The sequence below is a fragment of the Podarcis gaigeae genome (assembly GCF_964106915.1).
Source record: "Podarcis gaigeae genome assembly, chromosome: Z".
NCBI lineage: Eukaryota > Metazoa > Chordata > Lepidosauria > Squamata > Lacertidae > Podarcis > Podarcis gaigeae.
In genome coordinates, this window is record NC_139691.1 from 41,712,161 (window position 1) to 41,733,672 (window position 21,512).

Below are 21,512 nucleotides of genomic sequence, written 5' to 3' on the forward strand. Positions count from 1 at the left end.
ATAGGTACCACTCCGGCGGGAAGGTAAACGGCGTTTCCGTGCGCTGCTCTGGTTCGCCAGAAGCAGCTTAGTCATGCTGGCCACATGACCTGGAAGCTGTCTGCGGACAAATGCCGGCTCTCTCGGCCTATAGAGCGAGATGACCCAAGAGTCGGTCACGACTGGACCTAATGGTCAGGGGTCCCCTACCTTTTAAGGGAGCACAAGAGCCATCTAGTCTAACCCCTTACAGTGTAGGACTCTTTTGCCCAACGTGGGGCTTGAACCCGCAACCTTGGGATTAAGAGTCTCATCCTCTACCGACTGAGCTATGTTCAAGTATAGCTACAAACAGCAAGCCAGCAACTTACATGAGGGTTATGTTCCGGGGATCATGTCTAAAGCCAAATCCATGTATTATCAAAACATTGGATTCAATGGCGGGTGGGATTGCCAAAGTCTTTTTTCCCGTCCCCTTTCTGCTCCCTATTTATTTTATTTTAATATTTTTGCCAAGCACATAAAGCTGAATGTGCACAAGTCAAATGTGCTCGTTAGTTGTGGGTTTACACTCTATACATTTAAAGCATATCACGCCCCTGGCAAAGACTCCTGGGAAGTGTAGTTCACCCCACAGAGAGAGAGCTACAGCTCCTATCACCCTTAACAAGCTACATCTCCCAGGATTCATTGGGGGAAGCCATAGTTGTTTAAAGAGGTATGAGCTTTGAAAGCAAAATTAAAAGAGGGCGAACCTCCTGGACTCAGCTGTAGTGTAAGCCCTAGCTGTCCTCGGAGTGAATGAGGCTTTTGAAGCCTTAACTGCTTGACCAAATTTAGTGAGAACGAGCCTTGTAAGAGTGGAATCTTACTGCCATCTTTGTCCATGCAAACACTTGCAGGTTGTATCAGTAGAGGTGTCTGATCCTGGTAGCAAAGCTGTCAGCATCGCTACCAGAGGGAAGAGAGCCTTCCGTTTCTCCGAAGTGCGGGATTTTGAACAACTGGTGTCAACACTGAAGAAGAAATGTGATAGCACAGCAAGCCAACAGCATAGCATGAGCACAGAGGTAAAGGCTCTGTTTGTCTAATTCATTGCAGGACTCCGGGGGTGGGGAGGGCGGTCTTTTATGACGGTGGTGTTCATTGGAGGCACTATGCTTTTGAACTCCAGTTGATGGAAAATGAAGGGGAGGAGAGTTTCTCAGGCCCTGCTTTTGGGCCTCCCAAAAATGGGCACCTGGGTTGGCCACTGTGAGAAGAAGACTCTGGGCTAGTTGGGCCATTGAGCTGATCCAACAGAGTTCTCCTTATGTTCCTTTGAGTCAGGGGAGATCAGAAGGTTGGCGGTTTGAATCCCTGCAACGGGGTGAGCTCCAGTTGCTCGGTCCCTGCTCCTGCCAACATAGCAGTTCGAAAGCATGTCAAAGTGCAAGTAGATAAATAGGTACCACTCCGGCGGGAAGGTAAACGGCGTTTCCGTGCGCTGCTCTGGTTCACCAGAAGCGGCTTAGTCATGCTGGCTGTATGACCCGGAACCTGTACGCTGGCTTCCTCGGCCAATAAAGTGAGATGAGCACCACAACCCCAGAGTCGGCCACGACTGGACCTAATGGTCAGGGGTCCTTTTACCCTTTACCTTTAGCAAACTTTTGGGGACCAGACCACATGTTTGCAAACTGAAGGAACTTGTTAGTTCATATACCACCTAACACCAGAACAGAGGGACTTTTCAGAAGGTTTAGGAGGTCACTTGAAGGTGCGACTGCTCTTTCTTCTCTTAAAACACAGCTCCTGTTGTAAATGCGTTTTTTGCAGGTTGCTGCTGGCTTGAACGCTGAGCCTCTCGCGGACTATTTTGAGGGGCAGCCAATGGCAAGCCACAAAGACAACAGCAAGATGGTTAGTACCGAAGCCCTCATGACCGTCTTCCACCCTCAGGATGCGGAGAATCTGGACGCTAAAATGGTAAGAAGGAAAAGCAGCTCCCGTTGTTGGAAATACATCTGTTCTATCCCCCCGCACCCCAACTTGTCAGCAACAAAATTTTGCAGTTGTGATGTGGTCCTGTTCAGGGAGGCAGCCTGGCAACATCTTCTAGGACACTCCATTCCATCCCACCTAGTTTCCCATCCCTTTCCCCACCCAAGCTGTTCTGTTCCCCCTGAATGTGCTGATGACAGAACGTGCTCCGGGATCGATGGCCATCAAACCTCTGTTTAAAAACCTCCAAGGAAGGAGAGTCCACCACCTCTCGTGGGAGTCTGTTCCACTGCCAAACAGCTCTGACTGTCAGAAAGTTTTTGTGAATGTTTAGTCAGAATCTCCTTTCTTGCAACTTGAAGCCATTGGTCCAGAGCAGGAGAAAACAAGCATTCTCCTTCCTCCATGTGACAGCCTTTAAGATATTTGGAGATAGCTCTCATATCGCCTCTCAGTCTCCTCTTTTCCAGGCTAAACATACCCAGCGCCTTCAAGCGCTCCTCATAAGGCTTAGTTTCCAGACCCTTGATCATCTTGGTTGCCTTCCTCTGCACACATTCCAGCTTGTCAACATCCTTCTTAAATTGTGTTGCCCAGAATTGGACACAGCATTCCAAGTGTGGTCTGACTAAGGCAGAATAAAGTGGGACTATTACTTCCCTTGATCTGGACGCTATACTTCTGTTGATGCAGCCTAGAAGAGCATTAGCTTTTTTTGCTGCTACATCACACTGTTGACTCACGTTAACCTTGTGGTCCACTAAGACCCCTAGATCTTTTTCACATGTACTGATAGTACATGATACCTTGCTTTTCTAGTTGAAAGAGAAAATGAAGGAGCAGTCCTGGAACATCCTTTTCGTAGAATGTGGCCGTGGTGTAAGTATGTTTCGGACGAGGAGGACGAGGGACCTGATTGTCAAAGGGATACCCGAGGTGTTGCGAGGAGACCTTTGGCTTCTTTTCTCAGGTACTATCGGTTGTGTTCTCATGGCAATGCATTGTTGTTGTTATTATATTGCAGTGTTATTTTATTTATTCAGGTTGTATTCCACCCTTCCTCCCAAAGGACCCCAGGACGGCAGACACCAAAATGTTAAAACAATACAATTAAAAATAAAACAAGGCAATTAAAACCATCTAAAACCTTTTAAAAGCAACCCCGTACCATAATTTCAAGGTTGCCATCTATGGGCCCATCAAAAGCCTGGAGTTTATGGGGTTGCCTTTCAATTTTCTCCGAAAGTCAGTAGTTAGGGAGACAGGCTCGCCTCGCCAGGGTGTGCATCCCACAAACGGGGAACCTACATTGATATCAATAAATATTTCCTGGGCAGCTTACAAATAAAATAGTATTGAAAATACAACATACAAGGTTGCCTCCAAAGTTAAGGAATCAAGCGTTCTTAATACAGTTGCACCTTGGATCCCTTGGTACCCGAACGTTTTGGTTCCCGAATGCCGCAAACCTGAAAGTGAGTGTTCTGGTTTGCGAACGTTCTTTGGCACCCAAACGTCCGACGGGGCTTCCAAGGCTTCCGATTGGCTGCAGGAGCTTCCTGCAGCCAATTGGAAGCCATGTTTTGGTTTCTGAATGTTTTGGAAGTCGAACAGACTTCCAGAACAGATTCCGTTCGTCTTCCAAGGTACTACTGTAATGGATTTTTCTTGCTTTTCGGAAGGTTTTCAGTTATGTTTATTTATCTACATACAGTATTCATTAAAAAAAAACAACCCACAATGCAGTGAGATTCAGGTAGGTAGCTGTTTTGGTCTGACAGTCAAAATAAAAAAAAAAATGAAAAATTGTCCAGTTGCAGTTTGCAACAATTGTCTGTAAAACTGTCCAATAAAAACCATGTAACATACTAAACATTAAGGTGTATGTGTGTATATATATAGGCAATATGTATTTAGACAGAATTTAAGCTTGGCATGGGAGAGGACGATGCTGTCTTGTAAAGGCAGTGAAGGGGATCGAGGTGGAGGCACAGAACAGGCAAAGTATATTTTTAGGTGAGCGAGAAATAAAAATATCAGGATATGCTGATGACAGGAATCCAGGGATTGAGGGACAGGGCAAATAGAGGACGAGCCCCTTGTTTTGGAGGGATGCTCCCCCCCCCCCCCGGTACACCAGCCTCCTGGCGCTGCCTGTCTCTCTAGGGGCTGCAGAGCAGTTAATAGTTTGGTGCTAGCCCAGTTAAAGAGGAGGGTTGGAATGATGGGGAAAGAAGAATTGTGTGACCCACGCAGGAGCACTGCATGTCAGGATCCCAGTTTGAGTGGTTTATTCCTAGAAGACTGCTTAAAATGATCCCTGCTGGTGAGCTTTTCCCAACCTAGTGCTTGCCTGTGCTGGCTGGAGCTGATGGGAGTTGTAGTTTGAAATGCCTGGAAGGCACCAGGTAGACCAAGGCTGCATCAAAGGTGGGGAGCAAATCTGTGGGTGCAAATCAGCCTTGATCCCATATTCAGACATGGTGGCCGGGATAAGCACACTCGCAGCTTGTTGCAGGGGAAATGCAAATGTCCTCTTCCTGATTGTTCTGTAACAGTGTGACCTAAACACCTTGGCAGGCGCTGTAAATGACATGGCTACCAACCCTGGCTATTACACCGACATGGTGGAGAGATCCTTCGGCACGTGCACTTTGGCAACGGATGAAATCGAACGTGATCTGCGCCGCTCTTTGCCCGAGCATCCAGCTTTCCAGAGTGACACGGGCATTTCTGCCCTGAGGAGGGTTCTCACGGCGTACGCCTACAGGAACCCCAAGATTGGATATTGCCAGGTGAGACTTGCCTGTGGCCCCGGCCATCCTTGTATAGTCTCCAAACTGCTAACTTTTCTTCTTTTTAATTGTTTTCTTTGTTCATAGTATATGTGCAAGTGGGACCTGGAGAAAAAAGGCTGTTTTGTTTAACAAAAAAAGTATATACTATTTGATTGTGGGGTTTTTTAAAAAAAACCTTCTAAGGGGGTTGCAAAAATATAAAACAGAGCATTAAAATTCCAGGGTGGGGAAGGGAGAAACAGTAGAAAGGTGTATTTGAAGCATTCTAAAGATTATTAAAATCAGCTTTAAAAATAAAACACATGTAACTTCTATATGTCTGGGTAGACTTGCCTAAACAAAAATGTTTAAAGTAGGTGTAGAAAAGACTACAGAGAATGCACCTGCCTGGTATCAATTGGCAGGGAGTTCCACAGTGTGGGCACCACCGCACAACGGAAAGGTCAATCTCTTGCAAGTGCAGAAGGAGTACCGGTATTTTGTGGCGCTTGTAATGGTACTAGTTTCACACTGGTTGCACCTGTCCAGGGATGCTATGCCCCTTTCCATTTCATCCTCCTTCCCCCTCGTTTTCTGTTCTCCTCTCTTAACCAGTTACTTAGCCTTCTGTGCCAAAAAAGCATGCTCAGTCCTCACCAAGCTGTTTGGGGTACAAAGCACTTTTTATTTTTATTTTTTGCAAACCTTAGAGTTCCCCTAATCCTGTTAGGGATTGCGCTTAGGTTCCTGCTGCTTTTGGCCACGTAAGGAGAATGATTTTTGACACACCCACCTGTCAATCACCTGACATTGCAGTGATGTAGACACCTGTCAAAGTTGGCCAGTGCTGGGTTGTTGGGAGATAACCTGCTCAGCCCTGCGCACAGTGGGAGGCAGTTGGCGCTGTGGTCTAAACCACTGATCCTCTTGGGCTTGCAGATTGTAAGGTCAGCAGTTTGAATCCCCGCGATGGGGTGAGTTCCTGTTGCTCTGTTCCAGCTCCTGCCTATCTAGCAGTTCAAAAGCATACCAACACAAGTAGATAAATAGGTATCGCTGCGGTGGGAAGGTAAACGGCGTTTCCATGCACTCTGGCACTCGTCACAGTGTCCCGTTGTGCCAGAAACGGCTTAGTCCTGCTGGCCAGATGACCTGGAAAGCTGTCTGTGGACAAACGCTGGCTCCCTCGGCCTGAAAGCAAGATGAGTGCCACAACCCCAGACTGGACTTAACTGTCCCGAGGTCCCTTTACCTTTACCTACCTTTACAGTGCTTCCCAAACGCTCAAGAATCAGGTGGTTGTTGTGCATTCGGGAAGTGCCACACTCAGGGCTAAGCAGGCTTTGCAAGGAGCAGAACTAGTCCTTTTTACGAAATGACGTACCTCTCTCTCCCTCCTAACACTGCTTACTGTGCTCGATAGGCAATGAACATTCTGACATCAGTGCTGCTCCTTTACGCCAAGGAGGAAGAAGCTTTCTGGCTCCTGGTTGCTGTGTGCGAAAGGATGCTGCCCGATTATTTCAACCGCCGAATCATTGGTACTGCTTCACTTTAATGATCGCTTTCGCACATGAAAGGAATAGGCAGGAGAAACTGCTGTGCAGTAAGAGTAGATGCCAGCATTTGATTCCCAGTGCATAAGTTCCAATGGCAATAGAGCCTTCCTCTTGGAACGAGCGGTGCTGCAGGCAGTTCATATGGAACAGGTCGCAGAGATAGCAGGGTGCCTGCTTAGCGAAGGGGACCCATGGAGCGCTCCTTGTCCAAGGGGCCTCCCAACATCTGGAGCCAGAACTTCATGTTTGGGTTATAGGAATCTGCCCTATATTGAGCTGAGGCCACTGGCCCATCCAGATAAATGCTGCTTCCATAGAGTAGCAGTGACTCTCTGGGCATTTGGACAGTCCCAGTCCTTCCCACCCTCCCTTTCTTCCTTTCTCCCTCCCTTCTTTCCTTCCATTTATAGTGATGCCTTAATTCAAAGGCACCCCAGGCAGTTCACAAATAAATAAAATGTACAGTTGGTCCCGTGTTTTGATGGGGAAGAGGGCATTCAAACCAGAGCTGGTTCTGTTGTTGAGTTTACCTGCCTGCCTCCCATGCTTCTTCCTTCTTACAGGGAAGATTGTGCAGGTTGGCCGTGTGCGTGAGGGGAAAAGATCAGCTGAAGCAGGCCCTGATTTCGATTCTGCTTTCTTCTCTTGCAGGGCTATCATTTTATTGTAGGCCGTTTCCCCCAAAAAATTAAGTTGATCTTTCAGTCAACTTAAGTACACTTTCCCAAACACAACCCAGTCATTCCCCTTCTCAATTGGACGGGACCCCGAGAGTCATCTAGTCCAATCCCCTGCAATGCAGGAATCCCAGCTAAAACATCCATGACAGATGGCCATCCAACCTCTGCTTACAAACCTCCAAGGAAGGAGAGTCCATCACCTTCTGAGGAACTTGCTGTCAAGAAGCTTTTACTGTTAGAAAGTTCTTCCTGATGTTTAGTCAGAATCTGCTTCCTTCTAATTTGAATCCATTGCAGAGGAGGAATTTCGTAATATGGTGCCCTGTGCAAGGCCAAAATTTGATGCCCCACCCACCCAGCCCTCGCACCACATTCCCAAAGCCAGCTAAGTGAGGCATTGGGCTTTGGGAAGAAGGTGTGAGGCTCTGGCAGGGTCCTGCCTTCTTCCTAAAGCTAGACAAGTGCTAACTAGGCTTTGGCAAAGAGGCAGGAAAACTCTAGGACCTCTTTTCTGAACTAAGCACTTACTAGGCTTTGGGAAGGAGGCAAGAAGGTACCCTCTTGTCTCAGTGCCCTGTGCAGGTGTCTTGCCCGGTGCAAGGTGGTTCTTTTAAAATGAAATTCAGAAGTCATACAAAACACAAGTGAGTGAGAAGATTAAAGATTTTATTCTAAACAGCAAGCAATATATACGTACCAAGCAAGAACTTCAATCTGCCACTTGGAAGCCCTCAAGAAGCGGCAAAGTGACTCCCCCAGGTAGCCTCAGTTTGCACGGCCCCATGGTCATCAGTCCATGCACGAGCTTCTCCAAAACTCTGCCCACAACCATCTGAATTATAGCTAGCTAGCAAAACCACAGACCCTAGGACTTGCCGATCAGAAGGTTGGCGGTTCGAACCCCCGTGACAGGGTGAGCTCCCATTGCTCGGTCCCTGCTCCTGCCAACCTAGAAGTTCAAAAGCACGTCAAAGTGCAAGTAGATAAATAGGGACCGCTCCGGTGGGAAGGTAAACGGCATTTCCATGCGCTGCTCTGGTTCACCAGAAGTGGCTTAGTCATGCTGGCCACATGACCCGGAAGCTGTACACCGGCTCCCTCGGTCAATAAAGTGAGATGAGCACCGCGACTGGACCTAACGTTCAGGGGTACCTTTACCTTTACCTAGCCTGTGTGGCTTGCCTGACTGGCTACATGTAGACCATTCATTAGCCACTCCCTCCCAATGCCTCACTTTCTCTAAACAGTGTCCAACATCAAAGAAGGTACTTAGCACTATCACTTCCTCCCAGCTGATTAGGACATTAAAGGCTGTTCTTTATGCCAGAAATTAACAAGAGACAGGAAGGGGGAAGGAACAGAGGCAGGAAGGGTAACCATGTCAGATTACTAACTCCTCGAAATACAATTTATCTTCCGGATAGATTGCCCATACAGCGGGGTGACCGGTTACGCTGCCCTAAATCCACCTCTGTCCATTGGTTCTCTTCCAGAGCAGGAGAACTCAAGCATGTTCCCTCTTCTGTGTGGAAGCCCCTTAAGATATTTGAAGGTGGTTATCATATCTTGCAGGGACGCGGGTGGCGCTGTGGGTTAAACTACAGAGCCTAGGGCTTGCCAATCAGAAGGTCGGTGGTTCAAATCCCCGCCGCAGGATGAGCTCCTGCTGTTCGGTCCCTACACCTGCCAACCTAGCAGTTTGAATGCACATCAAAAGTGCAAGTAGATAAATAGGTACCACTCCGGCGGGAAGGTAAATGGCGTTTCTGTGCGCTGCTCTGGTTCGCCAGAAGCGGCTTAGTCATGCTGGCCACATGACCCGGAAGCTGTACGCCGGCTCTCTTGGCCAATAAAGCGAGATGAGCGCCACAACCCCAGAGTCGTCCGCGACTGGACCTAATGGTCAGGGGTTCATTTACCTTTCTATCATATCTTGCAGGTGCCTTGGTAGACCAAGCGGTGTTTGAGGAGCTGATCAGGAACTATCTGCCGCAGCTGACGGAGCACATGACAGACATGACCTTCTTCTCCTCCGTCTCCCTGTCCTGGTTCCTCACTCTGTTCATCAGCGTGTTGCCCATCGAGAGCGCGGTCAATGTGGTCGACTGCTTCTTCTATGACGGGATAAAGGCTGTTCTGCAGCTGGGCCTGGCTGTGCTAGATTACAACATGGACAGGCTGCTGACCTGTAAGGATGATGCAGAAGCTGTGACTGTCCTCAACAGGTAATAGAGCCTTTTTAAAAAAAAAACATAAGATGCTTGACCTGTCAGTGCAGTTCTGTTCATATTGACTCAGAAGTAAGTGCTGTTTGGTTCAACTTGTTGCTGCTGCTACTACTACTACTACTACTACCAATAATAATTTATTTATATGCTGCCCATCTTACTGGGTTACCCAAGCCACTCTGAGCAGCTTCCAACAAATTAAACACAATACATCAAACATTAAAAACTTTCCAATACAGTGGTACATTGGTTCTCGAACTTAATCCATTCCAGGAGTCCTTTCGAATCCCGAAACTGTTTGAAAACCAAGGCATGGCTTCCAATTGGCTGCAGGAGCTTCCTGCACTAAAGTGGAAGCCGCAGAAGCCTCATCGGACATTCAGCTTCTGAAAAACATTTGCAAACTGGAACACTTACTTCCAGGTTTGCGGCATTCGGGAGCCGATTTGTTTGGAACTAAGCCACTCGGGAACCAAGGTACCACTGTACAGGGCTGCCTTCAGATGTCTTCTAAAAGTCAGATAGTTATTTATTTCCTTGACATCAGGTAGGAGGGCGTTCCACAGGGTGGGTGCCACTACCGAGAAGGCCCTCTGCCTGGTTCCCTGTAGCCTCACTTCTCTCAGTGATGTAACTGCCAGAAGACCGTCGGAACTGGACCTCGGTGTCCATGCTGAATTTATTTAGGATTACATTCATAGTCCACCTTCCTTTCAAAGAGTTCAGGGTAGCATAGAGGTTCCCTGCTCACCATTTTCTCTTTGTGAGGTTAAGTTAGGCTGAGAGATGGTGACTGGCCCAAGGTAGTCCAGTGAGCTTTGTGGCTGAGTGAGGATTCAAACCCTTGACTTCCAGGTCCTAGTCCAACATTCTTATACCCAAAACAACAACAATTGGTATTATTATTATTGAAATTTGTAATCCACCCTTCATCTGAAGATCACAGGGTGATTCACTGCCACCTTAGAAACGACACCACAGTGGAATCCAGTGATATAGGATTGAAACTTGAATACAACTGGAGTAATGTGAATATTTTTCTCCTTTACAGATTAGGCCTCTGTCTAGGATTCCCCAACCACACCCCGCCAGAATTTCTAATAACCTTTTGCTTTCTGTTTTAATTGAAGAGCAGCACAATGCAGCTTCCAGTCGAAAGCAGCAAAACACAATAAAAACTGGGTGAAATACATTGTGAAAAAAATGTAGCTCCAGCAGTAGCAAGGCAGTGGAGTTTTGAGAAAATGCTGTGGGCGCCAATCACAAAATGGCTGACACAAGACACATTATGTGTTGTGCTTGCAGTGTTTGTGTGTGTGGTGTAACACAAAATGGCTGCCATATCTAAAATATTGGACTACAAAATGTGCTTTATGGTGGGGCTTGGGGGGAAGGGCACCTACAATCAGAATTATCATTGTTAAAATTTGTGTATCACCCTTCATCCAAAGATCACAGGGTGGTTCACAACATAAAAATGCAGAATAAAGAGACAAAAATCACTCGCTTATGGGCTAAAACTCTTTATTCCTCTGTTCTGAACAAAAGCGTGGGCGAGTTTTCCCTCCTGGCATCCAGTGAAAAGTTAGCAAACAGGAACTGTGGGAAGGAAGAGCAAACCGTCTTTCAGGCACTATCCATTTTTGAGGAGGTGCTTACTGAGGAATTTCATGGGCTCTATAGGCAGTATTGGCTTGCCCACCCCCAGGCGCTGTGCTGATAACCCCTCCTAAACAAAAACTATAAAATATCCACAGCTGCACTACTCAACACTAATAAATAAAATAGCAGGTTGGCACATTATTATTATTATTATTATTATTATTATTATTATTATTATTATTCATGCACAACAAGGTTTTTCTTTGCAGTCATTTTTTTAAAAAAAAATTACTCATTTCTACTCATTTTAATTCTCTATGTTTTGTACATGCCCCCCCCCTCCTTTTTATTTCAAATGAAGGTTTTTTGACAGTGTTACCAACAAGGACAGTCCTCTGCCTCCAGCAGTGCAGCAGGCCTCGGGTGCGAATGAAGGCAAGAGCCCTCACCCCAAAGTGGACATCACAGACTTGATTCTAGAGTCAAACGAGGTTCGTAAAGTCATTTGGCTTCAGAGGGGTGGGTGCTGTTTTTTTGCTCTTTCCTGCATTGCCACTGCCTGTTCAACAAGCCACCTCTTGTGGGTAAAATTGTTTTCTCCTTCAAGGTACCTAATAATAGAATGAAAGGGGCTGAAATATACTCAGAGTCGAGAGTGGATTTCATGCTCTTTATTCAGCTCATAGTGGGAGGAGGAATGAAAGCTCCCCCAAAGTATCTGCTTTATATACATTATTTACACAATGGGCTGCACGTGATTGGCTAATTCCGGAATTCTCCTGTAGGCCAATCAGGTTGTGGATTCACTTCCATCTGGAGCTGGATTGGGTGGCTCCTGCAGACTAATCATACTGCTGCATTGTTCTAGGACCAATCAGACTGCTGCATTTTGGATCCTATTGTTCTAGGACCAATCAGACTGTGGCATTTGGATCCTATTGTTCTAGGACCAATCGGACTGCTGCATTTTGGATCCTATTGTTCTAGGACCAATCAGACTGCTGCATTTTGGATCCTATTCAACTCAGTACATAACAAACATCTTACCTAGCAACCTAAATTTTGCTTCTACATAACAGGGGCCTTAGAAGTAATCTAGCTCCACTGCTCAGCGCAGGCTCTAGGATGCATTCCTAATGGGATAGCCTTCCAGATTCTGCTTAAATACCTCCAGTGAAAGATCATTCTACCTCCTGGGGCAGAACCTCAGGACTATTTTATCTTACTGTATTTATATCCCAACTTTTTCTCCAAGAAGCTCAGGGTGGAACACATGGTCCTGCCCCTTATTTAATCCCCACAAGAAACCTGTATGGAACATTTGCTTTATTTGAACATCTGTTCAGATCAGCCTTTCTCAACCTGTGGGTCCCCAGGTGTTGTTGGACTACAACTCCCATCACCCCTAGCTAGCAAGGCCAGAGCTCAGGGATGATGGGAGTTGTAGTCCAACAACATCTGGGGACCCACAAGTTGAGAACCGCTGGTTCAGATGTAGATGGGTAGTCGGGGGTGAAGCCAAAAGGGTCTCCATATTTGGATTATATAAATAGGGAGAGTCAAATAATTACTCATCCCATGACTCCTCATTGTGGTTGGGCTATATAGACACATCTTTAAAACTTGGCAATTTATTTAACTGCATCTCTGTAATTTGCTTTTTATGCTGAATATGCTATGTATATGGCTCTGTTATTGTTTGTATGGCTATGTGTCAGTTTGTACATATGTTTTATGATAAATCAATTAAAAAACAACCCTGTGAGGTAGGATAGGCTGAGAGGCGGTGACTGTTCCAGTGAGCTTCATAGTTGAGTAGGGATTTGAACCCTGGTCTCTCAAGTCCTAGGGACGCGGGTGGCGCTGTGGGTTAAACCACAGAGCCTAGAACTTGCCAATCAGAAGGTTGGCAGTTCAAATCCCCGTGACGGGTTGAGCTCCCGTTGCTTGGTCCCTGCTCCTGCCAACCTAGCAGTTCGAAAGCACCTCAAAGTGCAAGTAGATAAATAGGTATCGCTCCAGCGGGAAGGTAAACAGTGTTTCTGTGTGCTGCTCTGGTTCATCAGAAGCGGCTTAGTCATGCTCACCACATGACCCGGAAGCTGTACGCCGGCTCCCTCGGCCAGTAAAGCGAGGTGAGTGCCGCAACCCCAGAGTCGGCCACGACTGGAACTAATGGTCAGGGGTCCCTTTACCTTTACCCTCAAGTCCTAGTTGGACACCCTAGCCCCAAAAGTAAACCAGGCTTTATGAGAGCTGGGGGTTCCCTCCCATCTTAGAAACTGCTTCCTGATAGTACAGTTGCGTAAATAACGCAGACATAATCCAGAGAGAAAAGAAATTCTGAGAGCATTTTACTGAGGAAAACTGAACAAAACCTGTTCATCATTTGAGGGGAAAGGAACTGAGTGGTTTTGTGTTTCTGACATTGGGCAGTGTACAAAGCTGGGAGACATTTAACCAAACATACAGAGGAAAAGCTCCTGCAGAACTGCACAGCTATTCAGGGCACCCACCTCAGTAAACATCAAGGCACCTTTGTCTGGTTGCTAAGCAACACCCCCCCCCCGCACAACCCCTGGTTAGCCTTCTTACAGATAACAGAATTAACCCTTTAGTTCCTAATAGAATGATCCCTGCTATTGCACTTCCAATGCTTCACTGGTAGGAGAGGCTTACCAGTCCTATTGCGGGTCTTGCATCCTGCTCTTCAGGTAAGCCAGAATCTTACAGCATCCCAATCCAGTTAGCTCTGCCCCTGGAAGCAGCCTGATGGATTCCTGCTCTTCTCCTAGAAATATGGTGACATCCGATTTGAGGAAGTAGAAAGCATGCGGCGCCGTAACAGGCTGTATGTCATTCAGACCCTGGAGGTCACTACGAAGCAAAATGTGGTGAGTGAACTACATGCTCAGACACCTTGAGCTGTGTGGAACAAGAACATTAGCCATCCTGTTCATTGTATGGTAACTTCACAATGTGTTCGTCGTAGTTGTCGTCATTTTATTTGCTGGCTGTGCATTATTGCTTTTTTATTTTAAGAGTACAAGTGGATGGATCTCTGCCTCAAGGGGCTTAACAGTCGGAAATCCAATAAGGGAAGCAGAGGGCAACTATGTGGTTATTTCAGCTGCACATGCTTAGACTTAAATCTCATCCACACTATACATTTAAAGCAGTATCGTACCAGTTTAAACAGTCATGGCCTCCTCCAAAGAAGGCTGGGAACTGTAGCTTGTTAAGGTGCAGAGAATTGTTAGGACACTTCCCTGTTTCCCTCACGGAGCCACAGTTCCCTGGGAAGAGGGGTTGACTGTGAAACCACTCTGGGAATTGCAGCTCTGTGAGAGGAACAGGGGTCTCCTAACAACTCTCTTTAACACCCTAGGATTCTTTGGGGGAGCCTATTCTTTGGGGTAGCTATTTAAAGTGGCTTGACACTGCTTTAAATGACTCAGGACTGCAGTACCTCAAGGACCGCCTCTCTTCATATGAACCGAACCAGACCCTGAGACTCTGAGATCATCATCTGAGGCCCTTCTTTGTGTGCCTCTTCCACATGAGGTCCACAGGTGGCAACACAAGAACAGGGCCTTCTCTGCAGTGGCTCCCCGTCTGTGGAATGCTCTCCCCATTATACACCTTTAGGCACCTGGCAAAAATGTTCCTCTTCTCCCAGGCCTTTGGCTGATTAAGCTATTGCCTTTTAAACTGTGTGTGGTGGAAGGTTGCGTGGCAAGTCGCCTCCCCCCAAGTGAAATGAAGACACTGGATACATTATTTAAGGTTAATGGGCATATAAGGCCACAACTTTATTGATTACAGGAATTGGAAGGTATTGGCCTTAGGCATTGGCTCCTATCGACTACCCGGCATGGAGACTGGGAAGGGTTATCCACCAGCCGTGGGAGTCCTGTTGAAGTATGCCAACTAGGATCCCATGGGTGTCACCGCTCGGGGGCGTGCCAGAGGCCCTCACCTCCCTAGGTTTCGAACAGGGCAACGCCCCCCCCCCCCCGGAGTCCTCTACCGGACTACCCTTTTCCTTGGGGGAAGGTGATGGTGCTTCCTCCCCCCCCCTTCATTTGCATTACAATTACCCCTGCCAATGCCTAACTGCCAATACCGAGGAAGTTGTGACGTTTGCTACGAGGTAGGCGAAAAAACCAAATGGCTGAAAGTGCACCAAGTGGAAAAATTCCTACCAGGCCCCTTGTGGCGACCAACCGAAGTCCATAGCAAGGTCAAAGCTAGCTAAACCTAAAGGGAGGATGGGACAGGAAAACCGGTCAGCTGGAATGGAGGCAAAGAGGGCAGTCCGCGGGCGCACCAGCCTTAAATGGTCTAGGCCATGCCTCCCCAGCCCGCCAATTGGCGGGCCGGGTCGCAGACACGCCCGGGGATTCCCTCATTCTCTCAGGGGCTAAAACCAGCCCCCACATGTGTGGGAGGGGGTGGGCCCGCAACTCCACCTCCTCTCGAGCTCGGAAGTGGCTTTATTGGTTTGTTTCTGTTCTTAAGGAAGTAGGGAACCCTTTTCATATTGAGGGGCACATTCCCAAGGGCTACAGGCCACAAAGGAGAATTTTCCTTTTCTTCAGAGAGTGTGAAGCAGGGTCTGTGAGGTCCAATCGCCTGAAGACAGGTGTAGTGATATAGAGGGCCAGACAGAGAGGCATGGGTACTTGGGGTTCCTAATGAACACAGATGCACCTTGTCTTCACCCTAAAATGGCTTTGCTCAGAAATTTGAGGCGGATACATTGAAGGGGACATGGAAGAGTTAAGTTAAAAGTGTTTCGACCCAAGTGCACAAGAGGTTCTCGGCTTTTTGCTTCTGTGCCTGATGAAATCAGCCTCTTCTTTTACGGGCTGAAAATCAGCTAATGTCAAAGCACAAAGAACTGAGGGGGAAATGAGATTTACATCCTCCTAACTTGGTTGCTCTCATTCTGTCCTCTGTAGTTGCGTGTTATCTCCCAGGATGTGAAAATAAGTCCTAGCAACCTGGAAGAGCTTTATGAATTATTCAAGGTGAGAAGCTGTTTTCGCCTAATGCGCTTGTTTCCCAAAATTTCTTTGTTTCCCCCTTGAGTATCCCACTGTGACACACCTCCGAAAGAACAGAGGAGAATTGATTAACTCCTAGAAACTGGCTAGCTCTTCTTGATCTTCTTTTTAAAATAGTAATAATAAATATCATTTATTTATTTGTACTTGTATTTCCCCCAAAGCAGTTATTAGTTTATATCCAATACAGTGCTAAGTAACCAATCTGTCAGTGAAAGGATTTGTGTTTGTGCAGAAGGACACCCCCCCAAACACTCTTCTCGTCCCTCATGCACTCCATGTTCTCCCCAAATCTCTGGGCAGTGTGGGAAACCCTAGTTTGGGGTTTGTGCAGAAGGGAGGAGAGGCAACAGAAGTCCAGTTGTGCAAGTGTAAATTCTTGTATCGACCAGTTGGTGACGTAGTGCTACATTGGATACAAACCGCAAACCATAGTTTCCCAAAGGGGCCAATATCAATACAGTGGTACCTTGGTAGTTGAACGGATTGGCTCCCAAACAAATCGGCTCCCGAACGCCGCAAACCTGGAAGTGAGTGTTCCGGTTTGCAAACGTTTTTTGGAAGCCGGACGTCCAACACGGCTTCCGCGGCTTCTGATTGAGTGCAGGAAGCACCTGCAGCCAATCAGAAGCTGCGCCTTGGTTTTTGAACCATCGAACAGACTCCCGGAAGGGATTAAATTCAAGAACCAAGGTACCACTGTGTAAAGACACTGAGAGCGGATGATACAGGCCCTGCCAAGGGCTCGGAAACTGAAAAGACAAGGGACACAAGAAGAAGTAGAGAAGTGGAATTAGTGCTTCAAGGCTGGAACAAAGTGAGGAGCTGTAAATGCACATTTATTTCCAGTTTGCTTGAATAGCAACCAGCAACTTTTTGTTCTTCCTCCTCTTTTGCTTCTGCAGTCCCTGAGCAACAGGCAATGCTACTTAATTTAAAGCATTTATCAAGTCACTACATATTTTTATAATTTCTAGGCGATGTACTCTTTCTCCCCCCCCCCCCCACAGTTTAGGCACTAGGTATTCAGCTGGTATCATTCCACCTGAAATCACAGGTCAGAGTTTGTGGCGAGTACATCATTAAAATGATATTTGTGTGTCTTTGTGCAATATCATTTTAAAGATGCACTCCTCACAAACTACGACCTGTGATTTCAGGCAGAACGCTACTAGCTGATTGCACAGCTAGCGTTTCTACTGACCATCAGACATATTCAGTGTTATCTCTGATGCTTTACTATGTTAAACATGGTTCACAAATGTCTGGAACATCGGTTTGTCGGGGTGCTTGACCCCTGAACACAGACGGATGCTGGAGAGAGACTCAGTCTGATAATTTCAGGGCATATTTGTTTTTCTCCTGTGACTATATTAACAGGGCAGGATACCCCCATATCCCCCAAGCTTCTCATTCTTCTTTATACCACCATATATTCCGTGAAGTAAGATTGTTATTTTGTATGCTGGTTTGCAGTTGTAAAAATAAATTTACAAAGTCATTCCTGTGTTCCTTTTCTTTCTTTCTCTATGCTTTTAAAAATAATAATATTTAAGTTTCAAATTTACAAACAATCCTCAAGCAACCAAAAATAAAAATAAAAATGAATTCCATAAATTCCCATGAACTTCCTTCCTCCCCTTTGTGGGTCCTTATGTTAACTTTTCCCCCCTCCTGCATCTTCTCTGTTGATCCAGTTCTATTAAATCTCCATTGCAACCATAGTCCAACGTTCAAGCCCTACTAATAATTTTAATTGCTTACAACGATTTTCAATATAAATTACATATTTCCCCCATTCCTTATTAAAATTTTGGTCTTCCTGATTCCTAATTCTTCCGGTCATTTTTTGCCATTTCTGAATAATAATAATAATAATAATAATAATAATAATAATAATAATTGTAATTGTAATTGTAATTTATTTATACCCCACCCATCTGGCTGGGTTTCCCCAGCCACTCTGGGCAGCTTCCAACAGAATATTAAAATACAATAGTCTATTAAACATTAAAAGCTTCCCTAAAGAGGGCTGCCTTCAGATGTCTTCTAAAAATCTGGTAGTTGTTTTTCTCTTTGACATCTGGTGGGAGGGCGTTCCACAGGGCGGGTGCCACTACCGAGAATCAGTACAATCTGCCATTCTTCTCTGGTAGGGACTGTGTCTTTTTTCCATCTCTCTGCTTTCGGGGCGGGGGGGGGGGATGGCTACATGTTTTTGTATGCAGCAAAGACATCAACAAAAAGTTGTAGGTATGGGAAATTACCTGTCGCTATTACCTCTGAGCGACAACACGGAAGCAATGTGTTCTTATCCTTGTTCTTTCTCCCCCGCAGGTATTGCTCTTATTTAACACATGGGCTTTTGTGCATATTTTGCAGAAGGAGCATTTTCTCTCCTGCTACTGGAGCATGGACAGCCCAGCCCTGAAGCACCATGATCCCAGCCTCCCCTACCTGGACCAGTATCGCATCGACTGCCAGCAGTTCCGTGTCCTCTACCATCTCCTGAGCCCTTGGGCGCATTGTGCAAACAGGGACTCCCTTGCTCTGTGGACATTCCGATTGCTGGATGAGAACCTAGATGGGCTTATAAACTTCAAAGAATTTGCCTCTGCTCTGGGTACACTGCTGAATGCATGCCATAGGGTCATGTGCTCCTCAGTCTTGGGCTGGGTTGATAATATTTGCCAATGGACTCGCTGTCCATTTGGGGCGGCAAGAATGGCAGTGGAAGCAGCCTCAACAGGTTATGTTTGGTAGTATTTTTGCCATTCTATCCACTAAAATGCCAGTGATTTATTTTTTTGCATTTTAATGAGATAGGCCTGTATGATTCTGGATTTTTACCTGGTTTTAATATCATAACAGTTATAGACTCTTTCCATGACGTAGGCACTATATTGCCAGCCAATATGCTGTCAAACAATCTTTGCATATGGGACAATAACGCCTCAGATAATTTTTTATAGAAATATCTAGGTATACCATCCATGCCTGGCACTTTACGTTGCTTAAATTTCTTTATTGCTTTAGTTATATCTTTCAGCTTTATTGGTGCTACTAAGGACAGTTTTTGTTCATCTGTGTGGGTTAAACCACAGAGCCTAGGGCTTGCCAATTGGAAGGTCGGTGGTTCGAATCTCCATGAAGGGGTGAGCTCCCGTTGCTCGGTCCCTGCTCCTGCCAACCTAGCAGTTCGAAAGCACATCAAAGTGCAAGTAGATAAATAGGTACCATTCTGGCGGGAAGGTAAATGGCATTTCTGTGCGCTGCTCTGGTTTGCCAGAAGCTGCTTAATCATGCTGGCCACATGATCCGGAAGCTGTACGCCGGCTCCCTCAGCCAATAAAGCGAGATGAGCGGCGCAACCCCAGAGTCGGTCACAACTGGACCTAAGGGTCAGAGGTCCCTTTACCTTTCCTTTAATTTTCTCTGACATTTTAGTTTCTAAGTATTGTCAGCTTGAACCCCCCTCCCCCAGGTTCAAGTTTTGCTTTGTATATATTTTTTTGTAAAATGATTTGAATTTATTTCTATTAGATTTGGAACCAAATATTTGTGACCCACTGTTCGTTTTTAGAGAGCTGTTTCTATATACGCTAATAATCTTAGCAGGTTATACTATTTGTCCATAATCCCCATTATTGTCCACTTAAGAACCTGGGCAGCTGCCTTATCCTGAGCCAGACTCATAAGCCCATGTACCTCAGTACTGTCCACACTGGCTGGCAGCAGCACTTCGGGGTCTTGGGCAGTGGCCAGTTCCCAGGGCTACCTGGAGATGCGGGGATTGAACCTTCTACATGCAAAGCAGATGCTTACCATCAGTTTCAGTACACCCAGGCAGCAAGAGTTGGGGATGACGCTCCCCTGTACACCTGAGACTTCTGAATATGAATCATCTTTCTCTCCCCCCCCCCCCCCACATCCTTCTCTGTTTGTTAGATGTCATGTATCATGGGAGCTTTACCCAAAAGCTGAAGCTGATTTTCAAATTGCACATACCTCCGGGTGAGTCACTTTCGGGAGATCATGTATTAGTTGTTCCATTGCCTCCCTGGGATTGTGAAAGATCTCGCTTGCATTTTCTGTGTTTATTAAATGCAATTTTATTAGCTTCATTGCTTTCCTCCAAGGAGCTCAGAGTGGCATACGTGGTTCCCCTTCTGTCTCATTTTATCCACTCAGCAGCCCTGCAAGGTAGGCTGAGAGACAGTGACAGGCCCAAGATCAGCTTCATGGCTGAATCTAGGTCCTAGCCTATCACTGCTGGCTATCATGCTGTTTTAATATTTCAGTTATTTTATTGTTTTATGTTTATACCTTATTAGCTGCTTTATTTTGTGTAGAAAAGTAGGTTGCTTTCATTAAGAAATTACCTCTCAGGGCTGTTGTGAAAATGAGAGTGGCCGGGGGGCGGGGGGGGGAGAGAGATATCCCCAAGCTCTTTCGAGGAAGAACAGGATAACAATTTTGCTGCTTACTATATGGTGGGGTGGCCTGAGGCAGGAATGATCTTTTTCAGACTCAGTTCTCCATCTGGGAATAATGGGCTGCAAGGATAAACTAAACAAAAGTTTTGTGTGTGGAACGTCCTTTACAAATGCGAAGTTCTAGTAACAGTGCTTCTCTGCTATCCTCAAAATTCTGCTTCCTTTTTTGCAGCTTTCACTGAAGTGGAATCCCTAAGCCCTTCCAAAGGGACTCAGCTATCTAAAGAAGAGTTGATCCACTTTAGCCAATTAAATGGTAAGCCTCAAGCATGCTCTGTTTATAGAACCAGGCGGAGATTAATCCCCCCCTCCCATTCTGCTGGGAAGAGGAACCGGCAGCAGAACTCCAACTTGAAGTGCCAAGAAATGAATTTTAGGTTCCAACTTCTGAGAGGGAAAAGAAGCAGGATGTTCAGGTCTGTACATATAGAAGCTGCCTCCACACTGAACCCTGCCATTTAAAGGTACCGAAACCAGAATTGACTGAAGTGAGACTGTTAGAGCTGCACCAGAGTGCCTGATAAGCATTTGTCATGAACTACTTGTGCGGGACACTGGTGGCGCTGTGGTCTAAACACAGAGCCTAGGGCTTGTCGATCAGAAGGTTTGAATCCCCACAACGGGGTGAGCTCCCGTTGCTTGGTCCCTGCTCTTGCCAACCTAGCAGTTCAAAAGCACGTCAAAGTGCAAGTAGATAAATAGGTACCGCTCCGGCAGGAAGGTAAATGGCATTTCCGTGCGCTGCTCTGGTTTGCCAGAAGCGGCGTAGTCATGCTGGTCACATGACCCGGAAGCTGTATGCCGGCTCCCTCGACCAGTAAAGCGAGATGAGCACCGCAACCCCAAAGTCGTCTGCGACTGGACCTAATGGTCAGGGTTCCCTTTACCTTTACCTTACTTGTACAAAGCTCACAGTGTGTTTAGACTTTGAGACCCTCCAGGTGTCCTTTTTTAAAATCATGCATTCATTATGATTTGTGTTCATGACAGTATCAGGGTGGGTTTATACTATCCTGCTTCAATACCATTTATTCTGTTTTATCAGGACTTGTTACATCCTGTTCTCTCTCTCTCTCCTTGCTCCCTCTGTTCTTTTAAGCAGAATTGGGAGAAAGGGGTAATTTAAAGTGGCAAGGGTG

General features: G+C 46.3%; 1 protein-coding gene across 2 annotated transcripts in view; it reads left to right on the forward strand.

The window, feature by feature from the left end:
• Window positions 1-21,512, forward strand: part of TBC1D8B (TBC1 domain family member 8B) — a 52,317-nt gene that overhangs the window by 21,579 nt on the left and 9,226 nt on the right. For both annotated transcript variants that reach the window (XM_083722730.1, XM_083722731.1), the window contains exons 7-18: window positions 882-1,049; window positions 1,798-1,947; window positions 2,782-2,932; window positions 4,543-4,757; window positions 6,163-6,280; window positions 8,918-9,203; window positions 11,170-11,299; window positions 13,604-13,702; window positions 15,773-15,841; window positions 18,260-18,500; window positions 19,826-19,891; window positions 20,546-20,629. In XM_083722730.1, coding sequence (XP_083578856.1) covers window positions 882-1,049; window positions 1,798-1,947; window positions 2,782-2,932; window positions 4,543-4,757; window positions 6,163-6,280; window positions 8,918-9,203; window positions 11,170-11,299; window positions 13,604-13,702; window positions 15,773-15,841; window positions 18,260-18,500; window positions 19,826-19,891; window positions 20,546-20,629 — 1,777 coding nt within the window. The remainder of the gene's footprint in view (window positions 1-881; window positions 1,050-1,797; window positions 1,948-2,781; window positions 2,933-4,542; window positions 4,758-6,162; window positions 6,281-8,917; window positions 9,204-11,169; window positions 11,300-13,603; window positions 13,703-15,772; window positions 15,842-18,259; window positions 18,501-19,825; window positions 19,892-20,545; window positions 20,630-21,512) is intronic.